Consider the following 18,141-nt stretch of genomic DNA (forward strand, 5'->3'; position numbering starts at 1 on the left):
GAAACCGCCTCTGAGCTGGGGAGCACTGGCATACAGCCCGGCTCCCTCCACCTGGGCGTGCTCTCCACTGGGGACCTTGAAGGACTGTGATATATGGCTCTAGCATTTTGTTGAGGCACAAATTTTGATAACGACAGCAGAGAGTGAGCTTCTTGGCTGCAGAGGGTGTCAGGCCTTGCCACCAGCCCCAAGGCCCTGCACCCTTGGCTCCTGTCCTGCGTGCCTTTTATTTTACGGAGGAGAGCGCGTACCCTCGTGGTGCGTGTGAACCTGCAGACTCATGAAGACCTCCATGTGCCTTCCCAGCAGTGTTTGGGTGGCAAGGCTTCAGCAGGCCAGGGCTCTGCAGGGCAGTGTACCAACTGAGGGCCCCTTATCCAGAATTCTTGGGACATAGAAGCATTTGGATTTGGAATATATGTGTACACGCAATGAGATATCTCCGGGATGAGAGCCAGCGCATTTTGGATTCTGGATTTCCAGAGATCAGAGATGTTTGACCTTTACCCTAAAAACCACAGTAAGGTCCATTCATGTCTCTCTCTATTTCTGTCTGTCTGTCTGTCTCTCTCTCTGAGCCAAGAAGAATGAAGAATTGAAAATGAGAGCTCTGTTTCTGACCCAAGAGTCCAGTCAGAGCTCATCCATCGTTATCACCAAGGCTTAAATTTGCTAGTTGCATTCATCTTGCTCCTTTTCATGAAGATGTCTTCTTGTTTGGATTTCCGGCTTCACTTTTCTTCCCTTTGCTCCCTCTCCTCCCTCTCCTTCCACTTTCTCTTTTAACATCTCTCATAATTCAAGGGAGGGGAGAGACACTTTTAAGATGTTTACTGCAGTGTCATTTGTAGCAGGAAAAAGAGAAAAGGTGACCCATGTGCCAACAGTGAGTTCTCGTGCGGCTGTAACCCCAGGGTTCCTTGGGCCGGTCTGTGTGGCCTTCGAGGTTGTCTGGAGAGGGCAGAGTCTGAATCCCCAACAGGAGTCCACGTGAGGCGGGTGCCAGGAGGGTGCTCTGGGGCTGTCCTGCCACCCTGGCCCCTTGAGGTGTGGCTGCAGCAGGCCTGGCAGACCCCGCCTCTGCCTGGGGCCACGTGGCCCCTCTCTGATGGCTGCTCAGCTCCTGCATCACCTCTTGCCTCTCCTTAGTCTCCTCTTTTCCTCTGTGTCAGTGGAGGGGCTGGAACCCAGCCAGAGCTCAGCGTCTCACTAGCCCCAGGTAGATTACAGAGTGTAGGGCGGCTTGTGTCCCCACAGACCTGTGGTGCAGGCCACACCCACCTGCATCTCCCCTTTGACCCTTTACGCCTTCAGGGACAGTTGGCATGCCAGTCTCAGTGAGGCACAGACCTCTGAGACACAGAGTAATCTTACTCCTCTTGGAAGGATGAGGAACAATGTCCTTGGGCCTCAGTGATTGTCTGTCACCATTGCACAGACCAGGGACAGAAGCTCATGTAACCCCCAGCAAGACACTCTGCCACACCCAGACTCCAAAATGTTCAGTGTGCGTTTCTCTGGGGGCAGGCTTGTGGGTGATATTCCTTTTCTTTTTATACCTTAGCATTGACTATTTTAGGATGAACTCATGTTTAAATGAAGTGTCAAGATCCCTTTTTAGTGTGAAAAGGGAAAATTTTGTGGCGTCTCTTCTCAAGGGCCAACTGAAAGTAGAAACCTGTTTCCAAATACATCGTGTTGTTAGGTTGAACCTAGGGGCTTCTGTATTGTCCCTTATGGTTGCAGGGGTCCTGTGACCCCCAGAAATTAAATCCAAAAGACTCTACACAATCCACTGTCAGGGACGAGGATCAGTAGCTTTTATCAGATTCTCAGAGGTGAGAGCAAGGGGATTTGGGACCCAAGCAGGTGAGTGACAGGGGTCCTTCCTAGTTCTTTCTCAAGGCCTGTTCTAGACATCTGTCATTTCTAGTTTTTGTCATGATTTGGATTCTTAAATATTTACATTATCTAATCCAATGACCTGTTGGGTGGAGGCCAGTTACCAGAGAATGTGAGGGATATGGGGTCTCCTGACCTGTAAGAAGCCTCCTACAACTGGGGCTCAAGCTCAGACCACCATAAGGAACCCTTCCCCCGACCCTGGGAATAGGTAGGCTTAGGTCCCAGTGACAGACGGGCAAGGAGTCAGGCAAGCAAGAGATAAAGGCTTGCAGATAGCTGGGGTGAGGAACCCTTGGTAGGATGTGCTCAGTCCCCAGCCATGGGACTGCCATGGGGTTCACCGTTTGCTACCAGGCTCATCAGTCCCTTGCTACAGTCTTACCCAATTTGGTTCACCCTGAAGCAGCACTAAGAATGGGGAAGAAGCCAAGAGCAATGGCGCAGGCCTGTAATCTCAGCTACTCGGGAGGCTGAGGCAGGAGGATCGCAGGTTTAAGGCTGGCCTCAGCAACTTAGTGAGATCCCCATCTTAAAAAAAAAAAAAATGAGGAAACAGGAAAGGTTGGTGTTCTATCATGGCCCAAAGTGGACAGGTCAAAAAAAAAAAGGCTAATTGTGTACTCAGCTATCCTCTATTAATCTTGTAAAACCAAGCATCTCAAAGTCTTCAGATGTGAACTTGACTTTCACACTTCGCCTGGGTAACTGATTCCACCCCAGCTGAATGACTGGAGGCAGTAACTGGAGTGTGGTCTCTCTGTTGTGGTTCTGGTTTTCATCTGGCAATTACAGCGGCCGTTTTTAGATGCAGCCCAGGTTGGAGGCAGGGTGGGCATTTAAGATAATCTAGCAAGCTGAGGAGCACCAGGGGAATTGTGGGAATCGACTGTTGGAACACATCATTTTTCCTCGGCAGACCGACGAGGGGGAGAGAATTCCACAGCCTTTTGGAGTATTGTGAGGAGGAAACGGGGGACAGGAGGTGGCAGGACAAGGTGTGTTTCAGCTGGTGGGAAGGTGCTATCTCAGGTGAACTGAATGGACTTAAGGGAGTCAGGAAATCTAAGACCCGGGTGCCCGGGAGAAGGGGGACTGCTCATGGTGCCTCCCTGAAGGGGCCGCAGGCTCAGCACCCCTTCCCGATCCCGGGTTGAAGGGAGCACCTTTCAAGAGCCTGTAAGGAACAGGGATAATGTGCTCCAGTGACAAACGTAGAGAGGGCGTTTCTAGGTCCCTTACCACGTTCCATTCACAGGTGGCCTCTCGGGACATCCCAGCCACCACCCTGAGGTAGGTTTTGTCACCTTGTCTTACAGATGAAGGGAATGAGGCAAAGAGAGGCAGAGGTACCTTCCCCAAGTCACAACAGCTAGGAAGTCACAGCCCCAGGCCACCTCCGTGCGGTCAGACCATGGAGTCCTGGCAGCAGGGAAGCTCAGCACTGAGTTCAGTGGAGTCCCAAGGAGGAGGTGGTTGCAGCCCCCTTAAGGAGGTGACCAGACTGGGGCTGAGGTCCCAACAAGAGCAAGGTGGGCCCTGAGCCAGGAAGGTACTGAGCAGTAGTGGGGCTGACCTGGGCCCCGGCCGCTTCTTGGCTGTCGTGGTCAGTGGTGTGACTCATGGGGCAGCACGTCCCAGAGACGAAGTTGAGCCAACTTTCAAGTCTGTCACGTTCGCATTCGCTGGGACACCAATGGTCCCTGATGCTGGACTTTAATCCACCAACGCTGCTTTACATCCAGTTCTCACTGACCATTCCTGCTCCCCAGAACCAAGTGGTCTGTGCAGGAGGTGGCATGGACAGAGAAGGCCCTTTCCCCTGAAGGTTTAAATGCTTCCTGCTCCCTCTTTCTCATAATCAAAGAAAGGAAGGCTGGATGGGCAGGTGCATAGATACCAGGCTTGAGCAATTAAAAAACCTGGGCTTGCAGGCTGCAGGACCCTGTGTCCAAGGCCACTGTCTGGCTGATGGGGACTTCTCCTGGGCTGCAGGTCAACGCTGGAAAAAGCAGAGAGGGTCAGTTTAGCTTATATCCTCCTCATTGCAGCTACAGGAACATCTGCTAATACTGCTCACAGATGCACCCTCTGTGTATCTAGTGTGTGGTGTGAGGGGGGCCGACATGGGATGCACTTGATTTATAGAAGTTTACCAGTTTCTTCTGAGAGCGAGGGGCCCCATGCAGATGCCTCACAGATTAATGTTCTCTGCCATTTCTTTGAAATTGAGACCCCGTTGGCATCTTTATCCACAAGCTTTAGAGATAGGTAGACAGGGTGAAAGTGAGCCTCAAGAGCCTCACACATGGAGAAAGTGTATGCCCGTTGGTCAGCGTCATCAGCAATGTTTCTTAGTCTGGTATTCACGTTGGCCATGGTAGCACTGTGGCCAGGGCACTCATTTAGATTCAGAAGATTATTTTTTCCCAGATACAACATGGGAACTCATCCTTCCCATCTGCTGGCTTGGCCACCCTCACTCCTAACACCTCGGCTCCCTTTTTCTTTCCTGGTGACATCTGAACTCTGGTCATCTGCTTGGGGTCACCAGAGTTTCTGATTGTCCCATGGGGCAGCTGGAGGAGCCAGGGACATGGGCAAGGCCTACTGGCACAAGCAGCATCTGGAAACCCAAGCCCCAGAGTTCCATCTCTCCCCGGCCTCCAAGTCTGTCCCTCGGCCCCTTGTGTCCAGTGAAACAAGGCCAGGCCCAGAGGGCTCATGTGGTAAAAGGCACAGAGCCAGCCTCCCGTCCACCTGGGATCAGCTCCTCCAGACTCCTTCCCAACCTGGTGCCCTCAGAGGGCTGCCTATGTGTCGTCCCTGCTTGGGCCAACTGGACCAGGTCTCCCGGGGACTTGAGGCATGTCTTAACCAGCTTGCTGCATAGCCCACCTGCCCCTCCTGTTCTCCTCGCCACCAGCCACACTTCAGCCTTGTGGGCACAGCCCAGGGGACCTTCTCCAGGAAGCCAGTCTTGGACCAAGCCCCCTTCAAGGCTGCCCCTCACACTCCCACATTAGGTGTCAAAGTGATATTTCTTCAAAAGCACAGAGCGCGGCTCCTGGCCTCAGCCCTCAGGATGTTGGGTCTGGTGGGTGACCAACTGGGACACCCCTGCTTACACATGCTGTGGTGTGAACCTAGTGGCCACAAGAACTGGGTGAGCTCATAGAAGAGGATGTGGGTACAGCCTGGAGATCAAAGGTGGGCTTCCTGGAGGAGGTGACTCCGGGATCAGTGGTGGAGTTGGTAAGATACAGGGAGAGGGTACAGTTGCCAGCAAATGGAGGAGCATAGGTGAGAACAGGCTGGGGAGGGGGCGGCTCTGGGCAGCTCAGAACAATGAGTTCTAAACTGAGGGGTGAGGTAGAGATGGCGCTGGAGAGACTTCTTGTCTCACCCCTACTCCTATGCCTCGGAGCCGCCTGAGAATACCTAGCATTTGAGGTCCCCTCAAAGGGCCCCATGTGGACAGACACCATTCCCTGGTGGGGGACTCAGGAAGGCACAAACAAGACAGGGTGAGCTCAACAGTGTGAACCAGTAGATGGGGGCCATGAGCCCAGATCAAGAGGAAGCAGCTGAAGAGATCTTTCTGGACGGAAGGTCTCCTGATCATTACTGATTTTACCTGTGGCTTCCAAGCCACGCTGCCTGGAGTCATGCACAGGTCATCTGGGTCCAGTCACCATGGTTCCCAAGTGGCAGCCCCAGTAGACCTCAGCCATGTGCTTACAGAGAGTCAGGGACACCGGGAGCCCTCACCCCTCTGTCCCGTGCCATTCACCTGATAGGGTCTCTTCTGCTGTCTCTTACCCTCCAGGTGCAGAGGGAATGCACCACATTCCATAGACAGTAGAGGCCAGGGCTGACAAGCATGTTCACCACAAGGGCAGCCATTAAGGGGCCATCACGGGGCATCTGCTGTCCAATAGTCCCCAACTCTGGCACTGACCACTCAATAGTAAGTGAGCTCCAGACCCTGAGCTGTGTTGGCCTTTCTAGCTCCTCCGCTGTGGAAAGAAAGTGGTCCTAGGAGCGGCCAGGGCTCTACTTTTGAGCTGAAGACAACCCTGTAGCTCTTGAGTGTTGCTTTAGCAATACAGGGAGACATGTGAAAAATAATAACCGAAGCCAGGCAGGTGGCGCACGCCTTAATCCTAGCAGCTCCAGAGACCAAGGCAGGAGGATCACTAGTCCAAAGCCAGCCTCAGCAACTTAGCGAGGCCCCAAGCAACTCAGCAAAACCCTGTCTCTAAATAAAATATATAATAAAAAGGTGAGGATGTGGCTCAGGGCTAAGGGCTCCTAGGTTAAATCCCTGTTTTTTTTTAAAAAAATGTTTTTTTAATTTAAAAAATACTATTTATATGTAAAATACACGAATGCATGTCACCTGTACCTACCATAAATATGTATGTATGTGTGTGGCGGGTGTGTACAAATACAGACATTTGTAGAAAACTAGGAACACTTTTCCTACATTCCTCAGAGAAGTCACTGTGTGGGGATGGACATCCCTCTAGACATTTTTCTGTGCATTCACAAACTAAACAAATGCCTGAATATTCACAAATTTAGTTTTGTTATTGTTGTTTACACAAAGAGGATTCTATCAATGCCCAGTGACAAGGCTCATTCAGTTCACTTAATTTATCTTGGATTCTTTCCCCTGCTCTGTAGCCGGGGCAGAGTATTGCATTGTACAGGGTGTTCAGACTCATTCCCTCTGCAGAAATGTGCAGAAACCCTGCAGTGAGTTTCTTTGGCCATACATCCTTGATCGTGGGAATTGATACATTTGTACAATAGATTCGGAGGCACAGAATAACAGGATGGGGGCTAGTGCACGTTTGTAAAGCATATGCCAAATTCCTTTGGCAGGGTGGCTCCTGTTTCCACCCTCACCCGCAGTGTGCACAAGCATCCGGCTCCCCACGCCCTGACTGATACTGCATCTTATCATCAAAACCTGACTTTCCAGTCTGATGGGGGAAAAAAATCATATCCCATGGGTTGTTTCATTTTGTATTCCTTTACTTACAAACAAGCTTGTGCATCTTTTCATATGCTTATTTGCCATTGGTACTTATTTTCCCGTAATTATCCTGTTTATATTCTTCAATGATTTTTTTTAGGGCAATACTGATTGATTGATTGATTTTCTTTCTTTCTTTCTTTTATAATGATTTTTTTGAGTTGTGGGGGCTCTTAAGTACTTTGCTGCTTTTTAAAAAATTATCATTAATATTATTATTCTTATTATCATCATCATCATCATCATCATCCTCATATCGGTACCAGGGATTTGTCTGTTATACATGTTTCAAATATTTTCCTCTCAGTGTGTCATCCATCTTTTAACTTTTGCTTATAGCATATGTTGGCAAAGGGAAATCTTAAATATTTATGTAAAATAAGTTAGGGAATTTAAACTGACTTGGACTCGTGGTTGGTCTCTGCCTCAGCAGTTGCTCAGAAATATGTGTATATTGCAGTGATTGATAAACCTTTCAGGAGCTAAACAGGTCCATGGATGCCCTTATTTGCATTCATTTCCCTCACAGGGTAGATGCTGAAAGTACAACTGTTATTGTGCAGGGTGTTCTAGAAAAATCTGTGATGCAGCAGGATGTTCCCCGAACTTGGAAGGATTGGGGACCACTGAGACAGAGGCTGTTCATGGAGGGACAGGTGGCTAGGGAACCCCGAGTCACCATTCACATCCACCAGCGCCCAGAAGGGAAGAGCGAGCCTCTGCTAGTGTCAGTCTCGCCTCTCAAGGGAAGGGAGGGCAGTGCCCTATCACTATCGTTCCTGACTCTGGTCACAGGTCCACACTGCCAGGGGGCCGGGACCCTGTGATTGATAGTTCAACCAGACCACCAGGGGCAGGGGCTCACTGACAGAAAGAGGGGAGCGAGGTGGACAGGATGCCCCCTTGACACCGGAAGGCTGTATCAGGGAGAGTGAGTCTGGAGATGGGAGAGTGAGCTGAACCGAGGCTCCACCTTCCACCTACATCCGCCCTCACCCTCCTGTAAAGTGGTCTCCAGGAGACCAGTGTCCTAGTGGACACCTGCGACAGTCAGATGGCATTAAGTGAGGAGGTGAGGCCAGTATCTGTCACTCAGCAGGCCCTCACCCAACCACGGGTCTCCTCATTCTGAGAGGAGGATGGGTGCTCACGGTGAAGTTCAGCCCCACCCTGGGCTGCTGCTGGCCTTGCCCCGTGGTGACTGCATCACCGTGACCTGCTCTGTTTTCCCCGCAGTCCACCTGATCCCCATGTCAGCAGCTAGGAACGGAGCAAGCAGCAAGAGCCGAAAGAGAATCATGCCTGACCCGGTGACGGAGCCCCCGGTGACAGACCCGGTTTACGAAGCCCTTCTGTACTGCAACATCCCTCGAGTGGCCGAGCGCAGCATGGAAGGTGGGCCTGGCTGTGCCCCCGACCTGGCCCCTGTAGGCAGGACCTTGATACCTCATGGGCACCCTGTGGGGACAGTTCTCCAAGCGTGCAGCACAGCAGTAAGGAGCTGGCCTTCCTGGGCTTGTAGCCAGCAGTTGCCACCAGGCCATGTTCTGTAGCGAGTTCCGCAATCTTAGCCTGCCCCACTGTAAGACAGGCTGGCCAGCGGGACCTGCACGGGAGATGCTGGTGGGAGCCAGTGACCTCGATGAACAGCACACCGCTCAGGAGTACCCTCCAGAGGTGTCTGCCATTATCACAGTCTTTAGTGGGCAGGATGGAGCAGTGCCCCCCCCCCAGGCTCCCAGGCTTCACCCACTCTCAGCTGCTCTGCTTTTCAGGGTAGAACCAGGGTGGACTTCAGATGCCCACCGGATGCCCTGCTGGTGTCTAGCCATAAAGGTGTGGGAGAATGCAGTTCCTCCAGCAAGTTTTGCTTTTCTGAGCGTGTATCAGGCTGGTGTGGAATGTTTATCTGTTTGCCCTGTGCCCTGTTTCATGGAGGATTTAAAGCAGCAGCCTGGTTTTCAGGATTGCGGTGGGCCTCCCTGTCTCTGCGTGGGAGCGAGGCCACATGAGTAGTCATGCCCACATCTCACCGGCCTTCAGTCCCCAGCCACATCCCCTGTCCCACCTCTGAGGCTCTTCAGCAGCCTCCACCCAGCATAGCAGCCCCTCCCACAGCTCAGGCCCCTTGATGGCTGCTCTGTGACCTCTTGGTGGCCCCCCTGCCGCCTCCCTCTCATTCCCAGCCCAGGCCTGGCCAGGTCCCCCCACCAGTCCTCTTTTAAAAGGATTGACACCTTTTAGAAGTGTCAAGCGTTGACTGGACCCTGTGCTTCTCTCACAGGTCACGCCCCACATCATTTCAAGCTGGTCTCCGTGCAGGTGCTGATTCGCCATGGGGACAGGTACCCACTGTATGCCATTCCAAAGACAAAGCGGCCAGAAATCGACTGCACTCTGATGGCTAACAGGTAAAGACTCCTTTTTCAAAAGTCACTTGCCACAATCTGCTCTGTCCTGTTCAGTGGAGAGTTACAGGAGCAGGGAGCCTGAGCTCCGGCCCTGCATTGAATGTCATCACTGTACAGATGAAAGGACTGAGGCCGCAGGAGGGAGCATCTCTCTCAGGTAGCCCAACAGGGACACTGAGGCCTGAGCCTGCCAGTTCTGAAGTCCACCCTGCCATGCTTCAGAGAGCTGGGTGGGGCCCAGGGAGCTGTGTGGCTCAGGAATCCTGGCCCAGCTCAGCTGCTCCTTTGGTCTGGGAGCTCAGCTTCTCACCTCTGGAATGGGGACGACTCTGCCCGGCTGGGCTGGGGGGTGTGAGCAATGGCACATGAATGTGAGGTAGTGTTTCCACCATTTTTTAAAATGTTTTTTAGATTTTGACGAACCTTTATTTTTTTTTTATTCATTTATTCATTATGCGGTGCTGAGAATCCATCCCAGTGCCTCAAGCATGCTAGGCGAGCACTCTACCACTGAGCCACAACCCCAGCCCCGTGTTTCCACCATTTTATTTTTCCCAGGAATAGAGTCAGCCTGGTCTTGGTTGAAAGCCCTTAGGATAAAAACAATTGAACAGAAAGTGGAAATTGTATATATGGAAATGGCACAGGTCTAAAATTAGAAGCCTAGTTAGCAATAAGGTGATGGGCCTGGCCTCCACGAATGTGTCTGGGCACAGAGCATCTCTTGCAGGGTTCACTGAATGAGGTCAGAGGGGAGGGCTGGAGGCAGGCAGGCAGAGTGGGAGGCATTATTTGGATGGAGGTTTCAGGGGTGGGGCCAGCCGGGTGGAACTGTGGGTCCCCTCCCTGCAGCGGGGCTGTTTTTCAAAAGCGTCCTGAACCTGGTCTTGATTCAGGTTCACTCTCTGCGTCTCAAGCCCTCTCACTGGAGTGTGGGGAAGATTAAGTGAACCGTTTTAGGTATGGGCATCATGAGGCACTTGGGTGGTCTTCTCTGTCATCCTGGAGGTCACAGGCTGGCAGCCTGGCTATTCGTATCTTCTTCCCTGTGTCCAGCAAAAGGGAGTATATCCCATTGTCTCACGGGTTGGAAAACACCCTGGGTGAGTCCAGACCACGTCAGAGGACAAGTGGATGCCGCTGTTCCCTCCACGCTGAGCCCCTACTCTCTTGCCCTTTCCCAGGGGGCTCCCCCCGATTCCTCCCCAGCCCCTCCCTTCATGCCTTTGCATTTCATGCCACTTCACTGCCTGGTCCCCATCCCCGCTTGGCCCACTCTGACAGCTCCTTCAAGGCCCTTCGAGATGCTTCCTCCTCCAAGAAGCCTCCCCAGCACCTTTGGGTGGCTCTGTGGCCCTGGTGGGGCCATTGAAAAGAGGGGTAAATGGCATAGGTGTCAGAAAAAGCAAAGCAAGAGTTAAATATCTGAAGCCAGTCCCTCGCCTGGCCTCGGGCTGGGGCAAGGTGGAGGCTCTCATTGTGCTGGGCATTGGCGCCAAAGCTCTGGCGGGTGGAGGAAGTTGGCACAGGGAGTGGCTTATCTCCATCAGGCACAGCAGGGTTTCTGTGTGTCAGCAGCTGGCACAGCCCTGCCCTTGCCCACTGGCTGGACATCAGTCCTTTGATCAGCCAGGAAGGAGGTGGACCGCGAGGCCTCTAGGCCGGGCCTGTGCAGGGCAGCCTTGAGGGCACTGTGAATAATAATGAGCTTCTCCCCCAGCCGCTCCCAGCATCCATTTCCTTTTTCTTTCCTTCATGAGTGCATTATAGCTCCACACAATAGTGGGGTTCACACTGACAGATTCATAAATGCACATAACATAATTTGCTGCACGTCAATCATTAATATTTCTCTTTATCCTTCCTCCTCTCTCCCCGATCCCTTCCTTTACCCTACTGCTCTCCCTCTTATTTATTTATTTACTTATTTATAATTTTTTAGTTGTGCATTTTAATTACACATGAAAGTAGAATTCATTGTGATTTCATCTCACATGCACCTAGCATCATTTGGTCGGTCTCATTCTACAGTTCCTCTTCTCTCCTGCTCCTCCTCCCTCCCGCCATCCCCTTTCTCTATTCTGATGGTCTCCCTTCTCTTTTCATGAGATTCCCCACTCCTTTTTTTTTTTTTTAAAGAGAGAGTGAGAGAGGAGAAAGAGAGATAGAGAGAGAATTTTTAATATTTATTTTTTAGTTCTCGGCGGACACAACATCTTTGTTGGTATGTGGTGCTGAGGATCGAACCCGGGCCGCACGCATGCCAGGCGAGCGCGCTACCGCTGAGCCACATCTCCAGCCCCCCACTCCTTTTTTAATCTCTTACTTTTCTCTAGCTTCCACATATTAGAGACAACATTCAACCCTTGACTTTCTGAGTCTGGCTTGTTCCATTCACATGGTGCTCTCCAGTCCCATCTTCTTACCAGCAATGACATAGATTCTTCTTTATAGCTGAGTAGAGCTCCACGGTATAGAGGTACCACATTTTCTTCATCCACTGACCAGCTGACAGACACCCAGGCGGGTTCTATAACTTGGAGATGTGAACTGTGGCTGCTCTAAACCTGGAATGCAGGTCTCACTGTAGTGTGCTGATTTCAGCTCTTTTGGGTAAATACCAAGGAGTGGGATCCCTGGGTCTTCCCCTTTCTCTAGCTGGGCTTTGCATTCCCAGAAGGCAGAATTTAATTAGCACAACGCAGACCAGGGGTCTGTACCTAGACCAGTTAGCTGTTGCTAGAAGGTCTCTGGGGGCTGCTCTGCAGAGAAGGGTCCCCTTGGTCAGGGCCGCCTTGCAGAGGGCAGGGTGTCCCCTGTGCGTCAGGCACTGTGCAGCTTATCTTCCCAGCATGCTGACTGTCCCTGGATCACCAGGACCCAGCCCAGAGCTTGGCGTGTAGCAGTTATTGGACTGGGTGGGTTGCAGAATGAGTTCAGGACCTCAGTGAGAATCACAGGGAGTGGGGCCTGTGATGTGCATCTGTCGTGCGCCTGGCGATGGGTTGAAGCCTCAGCCATGGAATCCCTGGAGGCCTTTGCAACGAGTTTGACGATGGCAAAATCACTTCAGCTCCTTGGGCCTCTGTTCTCCACTCTGGAAAGCAGGGTTAATGATACCTCCCATACAGCACCTGTGAAGTCCAATGAGACAATGGGATAAAGCATTTAGGCTAGTCCACCAAGCCTGATGAGTGGTCACATGTCATTGCCCACAGCGGCCTGGGACCTTCTGGGCCCAGCCTCTTTCCTCCTCTGCAGTACACTTGGTCACCAGACCAGGCCATGTCTCAGGGCCCCTCATGCTGTTACCACAATGACAGGGCCCTCAGGTGGGGTCCTTTCTGGAGCACCTACTTTAGAGGCTCAGTTCCTGTGACCGCTTGCCTGAGATGCCTCTGTCTTCATTTCCCTTTGCCTATTTTCGTTTTATTGACCATCCTTTATTTGTAGGAGCTATTTTAAGTCCTTTGTGGAAGAGGGCAGGGTGTGCATGTTTAGTTCCAGTAGCCCCCCACCTCACCTGAGGTCCCTCTCCACCAGTTTCCATTACCCGTGGTCAACTGCAATCTAGAAATATTAATAGAAAATTCTAGAAATAAACAGAAAGGCCACATGCACATAACATTTATTAGGGTGTATTGTTATGACTATTCTGTTTCATTGTTATTCTTGTTAATGTCTCACTATGCCTAACTTATAAATTAAGCCTTAACATAGTGGGTCTGTACAGGAAAAAAAAAAAAATATATCATCCACAGTTTCAGGCATCCATTGGTTCTCCTGGAACCTGCCCCCCTCAGACAAGGGGTGCTACTGTACCTAATGTCTTTTACTCAATTCCATCTTTAAAGACACACATACGAGTGACAAGCCAGCTTGCCACTGGAGACACATACAGTGTGAGGAGGAGTCCCAGTGCAGGAGACCCACAGTGAGCCACCGACTAACTGCCCGGGGTCTGTGGATCCGGTTCTACAGCTGCCATTTCAGCTCACAAATTAGCGACTTAGTGATGTCCTCAAGGGCAGTGAGCCTTGCCTGCAGTGTGTGCATTACTCCCACACGTGGAAGGGAATGTCTGGGCCAGCGGGGAGCTCAGGCAGGCAGGAGTGGTGGCCCGTCCATGCCAGTGCCTCAGAGTTTCCTCCCACATGGACACATCTGTGACTCTTAGAGGTTTTGTACCTCTTTGCGAATGCCACACACTTTATGACAGGGGTCCCATCTCATCCCTCAGAGTACTATGTTTAGCCAGCATGAAAGTATTCATTATTCATGTGCCATGTTTAGTTAATTCCTTTTTTTACATTCAGGAATGTAAACCAAATGTGCTTTTGTAGATCTAAGGTGGAAAAACATTCAATTCAGTCCGCAATTATTCAACACATTTTAGTTCTGTTCTCCTAAATGATCTGGAGAAGGGGTCGCAGGTGGAGGGAGTTCAAGGAGCCAAGGCTGGACCCAGGAGGAAGGGGAGGGTGGGCTTCAAAGTCACAGAGGTAAGGCCATCTCTGCCCTTGGGGCCTGCTCACCTCCAGAGAGACCAACTTAGTGCAGGTGTCTGGTGACCCTCTCTGAATGACAGCCAGCTCAGGTGGCAGAGGCAGCGAGGAAAGAAGAGAAAGAAGTAGAAGAGCAAGAAATGAAATGGTTTGAGTGCCCGCATTTTGGAGCATGAGCCAAAAGAGGGCAGCCCATCTCCACGGGGGCAGGGAGAGGAGAGCAGCTGGCAGGTCAGGGAAGGCCATCCTGGGTCAGCAGCTGGAAAAGTGTGCAGGAACAGGTCAGGTAGCTGCTGACAAGAACCAGCCCCTGGGGCAAGGACATCAACCGGTGCACATTGGGGGTTGCAGGACAGGGTGGCATGCTGGGGCCCTCAAAGCGAGGGTCACAGGCCTGAGTGTGGAGTGCAGAGGGGTGGAAATGAGGCTGTCCCCGATGCTCCCCGTGCCAGTAGAGGAGAGAAGGCATGAAGTGACCATGCTGCACAGCAGGGGTTGGAAGCAGGTGGCAGGGTTAATGCTGTTAAGGGACAGTGGTCCAGAGGGAGTCCCTGGGAGCGGGTCCTGCCTTCCAAACACAGCCTCCAAGGCCTCCTCTGCCGTCTGACCTCCCCTGATGCCACAGCTCTCCCAGCTCTCCCCAGGAACCACATTCATTGCACAAATAATGATGGAGGCTGGAACTCAGGGAAGGGCCTCAGAGATGGAGGGGCGGGCCTTAGAGAAGGGCCATGTGGGATCGTTAGACGGATAAGCAGGGGGAATTGTGTTCAGATTCTGATGAGTCATCTACTGGTGTCACTGCACCTCCCTGGAATAGAGAGCATGGAAGAAGGGAGGAGGGAAGGGAAATTGTGACTTTGGGCATCCATGCTGCGAGGGAGCCATCTTCCAACATTCAGGTGACACCATCCAGTACTTGGGCGCTCGGGAGCATCACCTTGCTGCGAGATGGGGTCACTGGACAGTGTTGAGTATGTGGGTGGCAGCTGAAGCTGCGGGCTTGAGTAGATCCCAGGGAGAACCTGCAGAGTGGGGAAAGGACCAGAAGCAGGCCTAGGAAGCACCATTATGTAATTGGCACTGAGAGGAAAAAGGCCCCCCAGGGGCGAGGCTGAAGGTGTGCCAACTGGGGAGGTCGGCAGAGCACAGGAGAGCAGAGGCGTGTGTGGCCATTACTCACATCAAGTAGATCAAAAAGGCCCGGAAAGCCAAAGACAGAAGGGTACACTGGGCTTATTTTAGAATTTCATTTTGTTGAGATTGTAAATAATAATTTTTTTAACTGGCATAAATATTAAAAATCTGATGTGAACCCCTTCCTGTCCCCAGCCAGGTGGGTTTGGGGCATGGCTTTCTGATAACAGCGCTGACTGATGCTCTCACTCTTTCCTCTGAGCACTTGAACATTCTGTGCAGAGCTCAGAAATGCCTCAGCATCCACTGAAGCAGAGCACGATCCCTCCTGAGAGTATAGATTGGCCATGGGGCTCTGTCTCGAGCTTTGTGGCATGAATAGGGACGAGCAAGGCACATAAAAATGTGAAAAGGACTCAGAAGTGAATGATTTGAAGGCTTTAAATCAGAGCACTGTGGATTGTTTCAGATTTCGGTATGAAGGCAGATTTCCAATGAGACGGCAATGAATTTTTGCTGAAGGAAAATGCATCTGCTTAGATACTATCATTTCTCCATTATTCAGGACAAGTCTGGGCTGTAGTAAAAAAGAGACTCAAGAATATATTGCCTTAGCCAGGCCTCAGTGACTCATGCCTATAGTCCCAGCAACTTGGGAGGCCGAGGGAGGAGGAGTGCAAGTTCAAGTCTATCCTCAGCAACTTAGGGAGGTCTTAAACAACTTAGCAAGATCCTGTCTCAAAAAATTAGAAGGGCTGGGGATGTAGCTCAGTGGTAGAGTACTCCTAGATTCAATCAATCCCCAGTACCCACCCCCCCTGGAAAAAAAAAAAAAGGCATTGCCTTAAATAATAAAGAGTTCATCTCTTTTTTGGGTGAAGATATGAGATAAATGTTCCCAGTCATGTACCTTGGCTCTACCTGGTCATCGGGGCTCTAGGTTCCTTCCAGGTGTTGATTCTACCATCCTCATGTACCACTGGCACTCTCACCCACGATGGCCTTTGTTTTTAAGATTTCCATCAAAATCTGCATGTTTTAATAAACACTACGGGAACTCATCATATTCGTCGCTACAGATCGTGGAGGGCTTTGTGTTCAGGGTTGGTGTTTGCATGAGGATGAGACACTTCACAGTTGAATCCATCCCCATGTGTTTTTGTCACATCTACCTTGTGCTCAGTGTCCTCTGGGCTCCATAGAGCTGTAGCAAAGGGAGGCAAGGCCAGGGGGTCAGATGGGAACACGTCCAGGGACTCAGTTACCTAGTCCTTCTTCTATTAAAATCACTGAGCCACCTGTTATCTGTTTTGGAAGTGAAGTTTTTTCCCCTCCGAGAATCTTTGTCTTTCCATACAATAAAAGTAGTAGTGATGGATGCAATTAGATATCAAAGCATCGTTAAGCAACCAGAGGCCCTGAAAACCTGGGGCATCTCAGCAAACATTCAGTAGTGAAATTCCCCCATTGCTCAAATTGGCAGCAAAACTGTCTCAGATCCTCAGAAATCACCAACCTGAAATGATGAGCCGGAGCAGAAACTTGACTCCTGTCCGTGGTCAGCCTTTGTTCCTGTGGATCTGCGTATGCCCCTCATTGTCAGTCTGGGCATTTCATTTCCTAGTTTGCAAACATCTGTGTGCTTTAACTAAACTCAGGAAAAATGAAATTCTCTCTGTGATTTTATGGAAAGGCATAATTCCCTGAAGCCATGCAGGATGATTTATTAGACTCTTCTGCATGTCAGGATTGATATTCTCTCATTTTAAAACATATTTTTAAAAGATGGGTTTTTTTCAGCTTTATGTTTTTGAAAGATGATACACTCATTTTGGCATCAATATTTAAAGCATCACCAAAGTTAATTGGGCTTTCAGACAGCAGGGGTTTGCTATTAGAAAGCTTTATCTTGGCTTCTCACTGGTCCCTATGTAGTTTTGTTGTGAACATCTCTTCATTTTTGTTCAGCTGGAAAATGTGGACACATTCATGGGCCATTTCATTATTCAAAGAAAATGTTCATATGCTCATAGGTCATTCATTATTCAGGGGAAGTGACTTTGAAAGGTAAATTATATCTTCACTGACTGTACAGAAATGTAGATCATCTCAGACCTCATATACAAACTTTTTTAGCTCTTCCTCACCACTCCACATTCCTATGTGCAAAATGCATGTTGAACTATAAAGAGCTACAGAGATCTTGGATGTCTCGTTCAATTTCCAGAGGTCAGAAAAAGTAAAGGTTAGGGTCAGCTAGGTCAAGGTTGGGTGGACCTTCTAGGAGGAAAGGACTTGTAGAAGGGGTACAGTGGGAAAGGATGGGGTGTGCTGTGTTCTGGGGGCACCATTGGCCCTGTGTGGCCAGGGCACACTGCTGGAGGGAACACGGCTGGGCAAGTGGGGAGCCGCAGGTGGGGCCAGAACAGCCCATGCACAGCTCTTTCCTGAATGTGGCAATGTGGAAGGGCAGTGACCCGGCAGAGGTGCCTTTGAGGTCCATCCCTCTGGTTATGGAGAAGACCACAGTGAAAGGGTACAGTCAACCTGCAGGAAGGCTGGTGAGGGCCCATTGCCATCCAGATGGAAGCTGCCTGAGGCCAGATCCCAGGGATGCAGGAGAAGGAGACAAAGAAGCACCAAGTGGAAGGATCTGGGAAGTTGGAGGGCAAGTGACAAGGGAGAGAACAGGACAATCCCTTGCCTGGGGCAGGGCTGCTGCGTAGTTTTGAGTGGTCTCCAGGGAAGGCCAAGAGCAGCCCGGTGGGGACAAAGCTGGAACAGGACAAAGACAAATCCCACAGGGCCACCTTAGGTGCAGTGAGGGGCTCGGGCTGACCTTCCAGAGAAGGTTCCCATGGTTGAGTCATAATGAAATTGCAATTTAAAAGTGACTGACCCAGCAGCTCAGGAGGCTGACGTGGGAGGATCATGAGTTCAAAGCCAGCCTCAGTAACTCAGCAAGGCACTAAGCAACTCAGCAAGACCCTATCTCTAAATAAAATATGGGGAGGGTGTGGGGCAGGGTTATGTGGCTCAATGGTTAAGCACCCCTGGGTTCAATCCTCAGTACAAAAAGAAAAAGAAAAGTGACTGAACCAGACCCTGTTACTGGAGGTGAGAAAGGTGTGGATGTGAAGTC

At 50.8% G+C, this 18,141-nt stretch overlaps 1 protein-coding gene across 1 annotated transcript in view; it reads left to right on the plus strand.

Annotated features, from left to right (window-relative positions):
- Pxylp1 (2-phosphoxylose phosphatase 1) overlaps positions 1–18,141 on the plus strand; it is a 58,332-nt gene that overhangs the window by 32,654 nt on the left and 7,537 nt on the right. Inside the window, exons 5-6 of the mRNA XM_026385018.2 lie at positions 8,183–8,341; positions 9,231–9,357. Of these exons, the coding sequence (XP_026240803.1) occupies positions 8,183–8,341; positions 9,231–9,357 (286 nt within the window). The remainder of the gene's footprint in view (positions 1–8,182; positions 8,342–9,230; positions 9,358–18,141) is intronic.

The sequence above is a fragment of the Urocitellus parryii genome, chromosome 2 (genome assembly GCF_045843805.1).
Source record: "Urocitellus parryii isolate mUroPar1 chromosome 2, mUroPar1.hap1, whole genome shotgun sequence".
Classification (NCBI taxonomy): domain Eukaryota; kingdom Metazoa; phylum Chordata; class Mammalia; order Rodentia; family Sciuridae; genus Urocitellus; species Urocitellus parryii.